At 40.7% G+C, this 11,460-nt stretch overlaps 1 protein-coding gene across 2 annotated transcripts in view; it reads right to left on the reverse strand.

Annotated features, from left to right (window-relative positions):
- The window catches only part of IPO7 (importin 7), a 48,050-nt gene extending 36,903 nt beyond the window's left edge, over positions 1–11,147 (reverse strand). The window contains exon 1 of one of the 2 annotated variants that reach the window (XM_027852633.1): positions 11,043–11,147. In XM_027852633.1, the coding sequence (XP_027708434.1) occupies positions 11,043–11,126 (84 nt within the window). In that variant the 5' untranslated portion in view covers positions 11,127–11,147. The remainder of the gene's footprint in view (positions 1–11,042) is intronic. The other variant, XM_027852632.1, reaches the window with a different exon arrangement.
- Between the last annotated feature and the right edge of the window lie 313 nt (positions 11,148–11,460).

Consider the following 11,460-nt stretch of genomic DNA (forward strand, 5'->3'; position numbering starts at 1 on the left):
AATAGGGTGATAAGGATGGTTAGGAAAAACAGGAAGGAGGAACATACACAACAAGTAATTGTAGCTTAGAATGTGAATGGAATGAATTTACCCATAAAACAGATAACAGATTTAAATATTTGAATTCAACAATCTTGCTTTCAGGAAACATTATAAAAATGAGAGACACACAAAGATAAAATAAAGGCCAGGAGTAGAATTTAGTATGTAAAAAAAAAAAAAAATACAAACAAGGGATAGTAATCATGATCTCAAAGTTAAAAGAGATTTAATCAAAAGTGAAAAATAAAGAAACTACACTACATGTCAGCAATATTATTTGATACTGTTTTAGATCATTTAAAATACCTAGACAGTATAACAAACCTGAGCAAGCACCTGCCACAAGAGACACAGGAACATAAAACACTTTTTATACAAATAAATTCTGATCTAAATAATTGAAGTAATATTTACTGTTCATGGGTAGGTAACGCCAATATAATTTCTAAAATGACAATTTTACCTAATTCTGTTTATTTAGTGTCATCCCAATTAAATTACTAAAAAGTTATTTTACTGAGTTAGAAAAAAAGAATAAAAAAATTCATATGGAAGAACAAAAGGTCAGGAACTTCAAAGAAAACAGAAAAAAGATGTAAAGGAAGTAGATTCAGCAGTATCAGACCTTAAACTATATTATAAAGCAAGAGCATTGTTGAAGTGTAAAAAGGATAATTTTGATTATTTTAAACTAAAAATTTCTTGTATAAATAAAATCTATATAGCCAAGAACAGAAGAAATGCAGAAAACTGGGGGGAAAAAAACCTTCATAGATAATCTCAGACAGGATATGATTGGGTTGGAATTAGAAAATGATGAACTGAATGATTCAGAAAAACACTGAATGACTTGGACTTGTGAAGGAAGATGCTATCCACATTCAGATAAATAGAGGACAGGAGGAAATAAGCATAGCACACTCTTACATACATGGATGAGTATATATGGGTATACAGGGATATGTTTATAGGTATCTATGTAATATATATGTATATATCCACTCTTAACTGTAGCCTTCTTCAGGGTAGGATGGAAGAAGGAAGGGAAAAAAATAAAGTAAAAAGTGCACAGCAGAGAACAACCGAAAACCAACAAGGAAGCAAAGACAAGCTGGGTAGCTTTGAAAACAATGTAGTATTTATTATATAGATTTTCTTGAAATGGAAATTTGTTGTTTTATATTGAACCCTCTCTTCCGTTCTGCTGTGTACATGGCAATGCTTTTTTTCCCTTTCCTCATTTAAGTTTAAAATTTAAAAATTTACCAAAAGAAAAAAGAAAAAGGAAAGTGAGATAAGAGGATAACTTGGGGTTATGACAGGGTCGAGAATGGGACCCTTTTGTAACTATCAGGGAAGATACTAGTCCATAAAAGACCAGATGATTAAAAAGACTGATAAAATGATAATGGGGGAAATCTGCTGGACAAGGTAAGAGCAGGGGATGGGATCTGATGTGTAAACTGAAGATAGAGCAGGGGATAGGATCAGATGTGCAAATTGAAGACCCTGGCAGTAAGGGTTACCTCTTTATGTTAGACTGGAGTAGAAGTAGGGAAAATCAGGGAACACATGGGAGTTAAAGGGTAAAAAAAAGGGGGGGCTCACAGTGAATCATGTCCATTTTCTCAGTAAAGAATAAGGTGAGGTCTTTAGTTGGGGGTGGGTTAGGAAGGGGTAGTATGGTGTGAGACATTTCAAGAAAGTGAGTAACTGAAGAGAAATCAGGGAATAATAAAAGGATTGTTGTGCTGGAGTATTAGGTGATAAATAAGAAATCTGTAATGACACAGCCATCATATCCAGTTTTGTTCAACAACACCTGAGATTTCAGCTAGGGGGAGGAAAGGTGGGAAAGCAGTAGGTTTGCTAAGGACATAAGGAACTTGTTCAAATGAACTGCACAGAGTCATAGGAGGATGAGTGTTCAGAGCTCGAGATAAATGGTTCAAATGAAGACGAAGAGTGAACTGGGCATTTAGACTGGGAGTCAAGAAGGCCTGGGTTAAAATTCCACCACAAAATCTACCTGTATGACACTGGAAAATCACTTAAGCAATCTGAGTCTTTTTTCTTCATTTGTAAAATGAGAGAATTGGGTTTGATGGCATCCCTTCCAGCTCTAAATCTATGATCCTATGAAGCACTAGAGGGAGAAAAGAAAACTGACTTGGCCACCTTGAAGCTGATTCTCAAAGACCACTTTTTTTAATATCAGGATTTCTCCCCCTCCTCAAAAGCGGAGAAGACTGGAGAACTCCAAACACTCAGCAAGCCATTTACTTCAGGGGAATGACAAAACCCAGGACATAAAAAATGAACTAGAGCTACTACAAGTTGCTAAGGACAAATCTTTAATGTTTTATCAGAATTTCTTTGTTTCATGGTATTATCTTATCAAGTGCAAGCCATTGAGAGTTTCTTATCAATTATTTAGGCAGTAGTTTTTCATGCTAAAATTTAATTCAAAAACTCTGAAAAAAACTAATGCCTTTAAGTCACCATAGCCTTCAAGAGAGAATCATAACTCATAATACTAGAAAGGGAGAACTGTAACTAATATTAGGACCTTAGATTTACACAGCACTTTCTGTCAAAAGACTCTCACATCTGATCTCATTTTATTCTCAAAGCTAACATATGATAAGGAGGTTAGGGTTATCCATGTTAGCCCTGAAGTAACTACAAAGTTAGAATTGAGACTGTACCTCAAAGCGTGACTCCAAGCCCCATGATCTTTTCACCAAACCCTGTTGCCACAGGGTGGGGGTGAGGGGGCACGATGACACTGGAAACACCTCTTTTTCTAGAGCATATTAATCTGGTATTTAAGCAAACCTTTCTCAAAGCATTCTCCTAAACATGCTGTGTCACCGGATGACCTTTTTGTTTAACAGCCAAAGAATCCAAGGACTTTGCTTATCTATCAAATTCAGTAGTATCCACTATGCCATATTCCAACATTAGGAATGTTTTCTTCTTATAAAATACACTCTACCTTCAAAAACATTTTATAGTATGCATGGTATGTTCATTATTCTCCCCTTACCCAACACCAGTCAAGCCTACTATAAAACTAGCTTTTCTAATAGAAAATTGGTCTATTTCAGAAGAAATCACACTACTTAGTAAATATTTAGCACCACAAAGTCAAATTACCCAAATGCTGTCCCAGGGTGGGGTGGGTGTAGATTAAAAGTTTAATTCAAAACAAAGCTCTGCTAAGAAGTTTATGATACAATTTTTATAAAAGGTCATAATTACCTCCATGAATTCCACTTTGAAATTATCATTTTATCTTCTTTGGTTTACCTTTTTTTTTGGGGTGGGAGAATATTATTCTCTTTTAATACATTAACTGGGGGCAGCTAGGAGGCACAGTGGATATAGCACCGGCCCTGAAGTCAGGAGCACCTGAGTTCAAATGCGGCCTCAGACCAAACACTTGACACATACTAGCTGTGTGACTCTGGGCAAGTCACTTAATACCAATTATCTTAAAAAAAAAAAATATATATATATATATATATATATATGCATATATATATAAATGCATTAATTGAAGAAAATGACAGGGAGAGGGTGATTTTATATGGGTTCCTAGGTTTTTTTAATTACAGCAGATTTTTCAGTAATAACACTTTAATTAGAGGACCCCAGAGTTCCAATTCTACTTCTGCCACTAACTAGCTATACAATCTCATGCACGTCCTTTCCGATCCTAGTTCCCTCCCTGTAAAATGTGGGAGACGGAAAACAAGATCCAAGGGTTTTCTTACAGCTTCAAATCCTACAAAATACATACTAGCATTGTGCTAAAGAGACTGGGTGATAAATTGAGCATAAGCTAGACCACCTCAAGTTTTAAGACAACGGAATTGATCAATAAACACTCAAATTAAATTAAGCACTTAGCAGACATTCTGCTAGCTTCACTGAAAACAGAACATACTAAACTTATTTAATTTTTTGATAATGGATCAGGGTAGGTTTTTCTGACCAGGGATCAAATGCTTTATTAAGACCTAAATTTGGGGCAGCTAGATGGTGCAATGGATAGAGCACAGGCCCTGTAGTCAGGAGGACCACTTTAAGTTCAAATTGGGCATCAGACACATACTACTTACTAGCTGTGTGACTTTGGACAAGTCACTTAACCCCAATTGCCTCCCCCCTCCAAAAAAAACAACCAACAACAACAACAAAACTCTCAACTTGCTCCTCATTTGTTCCTCGACCAGTGAGATTATTATCCCCATTTCGCATGGAGAAACTGAGACTGTAAGGTTAGTGACCAACCCATACACAGCTTATAAGCATCTGGGACAAAGTTGAGAATTTAGGTTTTCCTGATTCCCAAATCCAGCACTCTATCCACTATGCCACCTAGCTGCTTCTATGATGTAGGGTAATTTACATGGATTTGGAACCCAATAAATAGCTGAACTCCAATCATAAATTCTGAATCGTAAGGTTAACTCAGAACGCATCTAGTACAAGCCTATTTTATAAATGACAAAACTTGAGGAGACCCAGAAAGTGTCCAACAGCACACAAGACCTTGGCTTTTCAATCAAGGCCCCCTCACCACAAATCCAGTGCTCCTTCCATTGGACCAAGCTGCCTCCTGGTTATGGATAGACAGATAGATCTCAACTTGTACTGCTTTGAGTGTAATGCCCCAGGGATCTTTGTTTGGCCTTGTCCTGTTTAACATTTTTATCAATTACTTAAACGTATAGATGGCAAAAAGGTTCAGGGCAGTTAGGAGTGGCTAGAAGGCTGGGCACAGAAGTCAAAAATACCTGGATTCAAGTGCCACCTCTGATATTAGTTATGTGACGATGGATTATTCACAATCTCTGAGCTTCAGTTTCTTCCTCTATAAAGTGGCGATAATAATACCACCAACCTCATAAGATTGTTCTAAGGTTCAAATGAGATCAAAGAATGTTATTTTAAAACATCAGTAATTTTTTATCCATCCCCTGAAGAAATTAATTTCTTCAATTCTGTATTAAAAAAAAAAAAACAGTGCCTTGCCCTCAGCAAGTATACTTAATAGTTCATGCTTGTAAAGCCCTCCTCACCAAAGAGTTCTGTGAGATGGGTATAATGCAATTACTGGCCCAATTTTTTTAATCTGCGATTTCATCAATATGAGAAAGAAAGGAAAACCTGAAGTGCAGAAGTTAAATGTCTAGTAGGTCTTTCCTTCTGAACCCAGTGTTTACCACAATATATCTACATTTGTCTCTCATCATAATATTACCATTAAAGGAGGAAGAAAGCATCACTGTGCAAGAGACAGTAGCCAGCAAGTCACTCTATGTCAGCTTTTCAGTATCTCCAAATAAGAATCTGCAGGAAAAAAATTCCTGATATGCTCACCTACTTTCTAATCACATTAAGTTGTGATTTCATCAGCACTTGGGATGATGGCTAAGTTGCAAAATATTGTCACTTCACAGATTAACCCTCCTTATTCTTCTAAGAGTAAATAATAGACCTATCAGCTCTTCAAGGGCAGGGAATATTTAATTTTTGTTTTTGTATCTCCTATACCTGACTGAATTAAAAAGCTGACAGTAAACCTCTTCCCCTACCCTTTTTATCACTCCCACTTAAACAAAGCTGTTCTTTATGTAATGCTTATTAATAGGGACTTTTAAATATCAAGGTCAGCAGCTAAATGGTTCAGTAGATAGAGAGCTGGGCCTAGAGTCAGGAAGACCTGAGTTCAAATTTGGTCTCAAGACACTCACTAGCTGTGTGACCCTGGCCAAGTCACTTAACTTCTATTTTCCTTAATCCACTAGAGAAGGAAATAGGAAACCATTCCAGTATCTTTGCCAAGAAAACCCCTTGGACAGCATGGTCCACAGGGTCACAGAATCAGATACAACTCAATGACCTAACAACAACAAAAAATATTAAGGTATGCATATAGAAACCATTATATATGCTAGCATTTAAGTATGTTACTATTTGGTCCTTATAAAGGAAAACTACATGCACATTAATAAAGACCTTAAGATGATGAACCAGTCAGCTGTTAAGTTGGCCTTTCAAAGGATCACAGGATTGAGAACTAGAAGGAGTCTCAGATAAGTGGTCCAGACCTCTTATTTTACACATAAGGAAACTGAACCCCAGAGATTATGTAACTTGCCCCAGGTCACAAAAGTCGTAACTATCAAAGCAGAATTTAAGCTCAAGTTTTGGGACACCAAATAGAACACTTCCTATTTGATCACACTAGCACAGTGCAACATTCAACGACTAAGTGCCACTGTGAAGTGTGGGAAAATGTGCTAGGCATAGGGGATACAAAAATAAAAAAGTCCCTGCCCTTTAAGGAGCTCACAAAATCAGCTAGTTGTTGCAGTGGATAGAGTGCCAGGGCTGGAATCACAAAGACTCACCTTCCTGAATTCAAATCTGGCCTCAGCCACTTACTAGCTGCGTGACCCTGGGAAAGTCACTTAACTCTTTGCCTTGCTTACCTCATCTGTAAAATAAGCTGAAGAAGGAAATAGCAAACCAATCCAGCATCTCTGCCAAGAAAACTTCAAACGGGGTCAAGAAGTCAGACAAGTGAAAACAATTAAGCAACAACAAAATCTATTCTTTACACTTAACCTGTGAAATGAAGATATTTTGAAATTTTTTGGTAAATGCTTAACAAATGCATTTTCATTCATTCCTTCAGATAAGTTCCAAAAGGCTTAGAACTTTGGCTTTATAAGAGGGGGCAGTGCCTTCCACAAAGAAGGTATTTAATAAATCAATCTGTTTAACTGAACCTTCTACTAACTTGGAAAAATGCAAAAGTTATTTAATCCTCTTGTAGACTCACAGACAACAAACATTTATTAAGTACTATTGGCCAGGTATTTTCTAGATGCTGGGGACAGAAAGACATAAAAGCAAAACTATCCCTGTCCTCAAGAAGCTTACCATACAATGTACATATGTACATAAATAAACACAAAAGAAACACAAGGTATTTTAGGAAAGAGTAACTGGAGGGGGTAGATTACATAAAGCTCCATGAAATAGGTGTTCCTGGAGCTGAATTTTGAAGGAAACAAGGGATTTTACAAGGGAGTGGTGAAGGGAAGGTGCATTCCAGGCAGGGGAGAAAGCCAGTCAAAGCATGGAGATGGGAGATGAGGTATCAGAAGACAGGCAGTCTGGGGGCAGATTTAAAGACCGTCAAATTAAAAATTCAATCCAAAAAAATATTTATTAAGTGTTTACTAGGTGTAAGGCATTAGGCAGGGCTGAGATTAGAAACCTATATGTACCAGCTTCCTGTTCAGTGTTCTTTCCACCAAACCACTGCTGCCTTACAGTCTTGTTCTCTTCTATCACCAATAGATATATGATCGTAAAAGTGGTTTTAAAAATATTTTAGTATAGGTATAGACAATGACTAAGTATAGCTTTATCCTGTAGAGAAAATGTCAAATGGCAATTGCCTTTTTCTTTTAACAAAATTATTGAAAAATGACATCAATGGAATGTTAACACTATGCTACAGTTGACAGTTTCTATCCTTTCCCAAAACATATCTGTCCAAAACAAAATATCACTTCCTCATTCTTACTATAGTCTAGCCTCTAAGATTTATCTAAGTGCTTCCTAAATCATTATCTTTCCAGTAGATGAACTAATTAACTAAACCATGGGAAGCTGCCCAGAAAAGGTTAAAAAGCTGAAGAGTAGGACTGGTAGATAAGCTCTGACAGATAAGAGAACACATTCTACCAAGTTTTCCAGGTGAAAAAAAAAAAAAAGCAAAAATTGGCATAAACTCTCAAAAAGATGCAAACCTTAAATGTCAACTAGGTCACAAAATCCAGGCAGGCTGCCAAAAATTCTTTGACAAAGATGAGGATTCAGCAGTGTTCAAAATATTCAAAAGCCACTGAGAGGCAGCATATTACAATGGAAAGCTGACTAGACTTAAAAAGGGCCAGGGTCTCAGTTCTATGATCCTAGTCAAATCCCTTCCTGGAGCCTCAGATTTCCTCATTTTATAGCCAATTTTATACTAGCCTCCCCGAGGTCTCCTTCAAATTCCCCTCCCACCCCCCACCCCCCCTGCCCATTCACAGTATTATGTGAAGAAAATCTTTACAAACTGCAAAGTATCATGTAAATGTCAACTGTTGTCATTACTACACTTAAGCACAGTTAGTTATCTTTGTTTGGCCAGCAGTTCCTAGGACTGAGTTTTGTGCAAACTAAAAGTGAATGGATCTTACTGAATATTTATGAGTTCAACAGAATGTTAGCTCCAGGAGGAGCTCAAGAGACTTCCATTTGTGTCCAAGTATCCCTGACCCCCAATTCAGTGCCAGACCCTTAGTGGGCACTTAATAAAAAAAAACAGCCAGAATGACTACATTGTATAAAGCTTTCCTGCAGATCATTTGCCTCACTTCCAAACACAACTGGAATGTTAGCTTCTACTCCGACCAGAGAATTAGAGCTGAAAGAGGATCTCTCAAAGATCATCTAGTTCACCCCCTTTATTGTACACATAAGGAAACTGAGGACAGCAAAATGATCTGAACTGAGTCACCTGACTTCAAACCCAGCCCTCAGTCTGCTGTGCCACTTCATCTTCAGTGTCTACCTCACAGGCTGGCTCCAGCCTACCTTTCCAGCCCCATTCACATTCTTTGAGATCCAGTCATACCTACCTTCTTGCAGTTCTGCTATCTCCAAACATCTGCATACTAGCTGCCCCCCATGCCTGGAATGCTCTCCCTCTCATCTTTCTCTTCAAATCTCTGGTTTCTTCCAAAACTTGCACAAGCACCACCTTCTACATGTTGCCTTTCCCTGTTCTTCCAATTGCTATTCCCTTCCCCCACAAGGTTACTTTGTATTTACTTTGTTTTATACATCTCTATATGCTTGTTGTCTCCCCTAACAATATATAGAAAGCAGGGACCGTTTTCCTTGTCCTGTTGTGCCTAGTGCATACTTCAGTGCCTGACACAGAGTGTGGTTACTGCTTGTTGGCTGATTGAGGGAATCAATATTTCTGTTAAAAAAAAATTAAATTTGACAGACTGTATTGGCTATCTAGTCTACCCCTCCCCCATCTTCTTATTAAATTGGTAGATCTAACAAAGTAGATTTTTAACCATTATAGTATAATACTGAGCCAAAGGGGTTTTTTTAAAGGGAAAAATCAGTTCTTTAAACTTTTATAGTACTCTAAGGTGATGTAGAAAAAGAAATATATTAACCCCAGCATTTGTATTATCACAAAATGGAAATCAATTAATAATAATATTCACAGCAAAAATTCCTTCCATGTGACATCTGTGCTTGCCCAAGGTGACTTTGAGGTACTCAATATGAAGAAGCAATCCTGAGCCTTTGTGTGACAGCATTCAGTCTAATTCAAACTAACATATACACACGAGTTAACAAGATTGGAAAATGAACATTAGGATCTAACATTAAAATAGAAACTACTTCAGCACTGCAAACTAAAATGCTTTGCTTGAAAGATATGCCTCTTGAGGTCAAGAATCTCTAATGTTCTCTCCGATATCTAGTATATCACAGATGCAATAAATCTCTCAGCTTCCTCTGGAGTTGGCAAGTGCATTCATTGCCTCAGAAAAAGATGTGTTTGAAGGAAGGCAATGTGAAGTGCTGCTGTCTTATTTCTTCAGGGTATAATAGGAGATTGAAAGATGCTTTGACTCATATTAACATTGACAGATATTGAAAATCCTGTTGTTATGTGAGGATAATACCTGTGCACCTACCTTCTAAGTTTGTTGTCAGCTGCCTATTAGTTATCTACAACTGGATGTCCTATAGTCATCTCAAACTCCAGTACTCACTGAGGAGTCAGTACAAATGATTCACCAAAGGCCATACAATTGTAAAAATAAAAATTCTATCTAACTTAGTATTCCTTTGAAATAAAGGGTGAAAGAGAACAAAATAAAACTCTTCGAATACAGTAAACATGCACCACACACAGAAATGTTGGTTTAAGAATGTTCAGAAGTTTAGCCACAGGAGTACAATTTAAGAGCAGTTGCATCAAAATTCACAAGGTTGGCCACACGAATCTGGTCCCGTTAGTACTACACAAAGGTATTACTGAATGTCTCCAATATGATTTCCAGGTGCTAATTCATTTCAAAAGAGGGAACTACGGGTCTATGAGACAAAAAAACCAATGCAGTATCTTTCAAAGCCCTTTGACCCGAGCAACCGTGAAGATCAGGTGAAGCAGGAATCACCCCCATTCTACTGATGGGAGAAACAGACAAAATCATTGCCCAAGGTCACGCAGCCAATCAATGGTGGAGCTAATGACCAGAACCCAGGTTTCCCAAGCCCCGCATCTCGGCATCCCAGGATGGTGAAGCTGGTGGGGGGAGGGCCGATCAGAGGTCATCTGGTCCATCCAGAAGCAACAGAACGCACACCTGTAGAGTTGCTGCCTGATGGCTGTGCCTAGCCCCGCTCTCCATCCTTACTAAGCATCCCGGGGAGGGATGCAGCCCGCCAGGGTCTCGGCGGCCCCAATCCCCCGCCAGGGGCAGGGCGGAATGTGCCCCTGCTCAGCCCCGACCCCTTCCCCCGAGACGTCGCTGGAGAAGTGGCCTAACGTGGCCCGGGACCTCGGGCGGGCTGGAGGAGCCGGGGGCGGCGGGCGGCGAGGCCCGGCGCGGGCCGACCTCGGAGTGTCCCGGCCATGTGTCCGGCGGCCCGAGTGGCCCCGCCTCAGGGGGAGCCCTACCCGCGGAGGCCGCCTCCCCGCCGCCGCCGCCGCCTCAGGCCCCAGGCCCCGGCGCGGGCCCAGGCGCCGCCTCTCCGGTCCGCGCCGGCTTCGGCCCTCCTGCGGCCGCCGCCATGGGCCGCCGGCGCCCCCTCGGCCCTCCCGGCGGTGCCTCGGCCGCAGCCCGCAGCCCGACTCCCCGCCAGGCCCCGCGGGGCCGCCCGCTCCATACCTCATTGAGCTGGCGCTCGGCGGCCTCCCGCAGGGCTGGGTCCATGGTGCCCCGCAGGGCCTCGATGATCGTGTTGGGGTCCATGGTCGGCGAGCCTGGGGCAGGGGGAGCGCTCGGGGTCGTGCTGGGCCGCGACTAGCGCCGCTCGCTGCGCACATGGACCCGCCGCGCTCCGCAGGGGCAACCGGCGCGAAAGGAAAGAGAAGCGCCAAGGCCCCGGATAGAGCCTCTTCTCCGAGGCGAGGAGGCGGGAGGCGCGCGGGCCACTTCCGCTCGGCGCGCCCGCGCGCGGCGCCCTGGGAGTTGTAGTCCCTCGGCTCCCCCAGGCGACGACCCACGTGGCTTAGGAGCGCAGCTCGCCTTTAGGGTAGGTGGGCGCCCTGTCTCGGAGAAAGAAGGGTTGCTTGGAGGATAATGG

Source organism: Vombatus ursinus, unplaced genomic scaffold (genome assembly GCF_900497805.2).
Source record: "Vombatus ursinus unplaced genomic scaffold, bare-nosed wombat genome assembly UNPS02009770.1, whole genome shotgun sequence".
NCBI lineage: Eukaryota > Metazoa > Chordata > Mammalia > Diprotodontia > Vombatidae > Vombatus > Vombatus ursinus.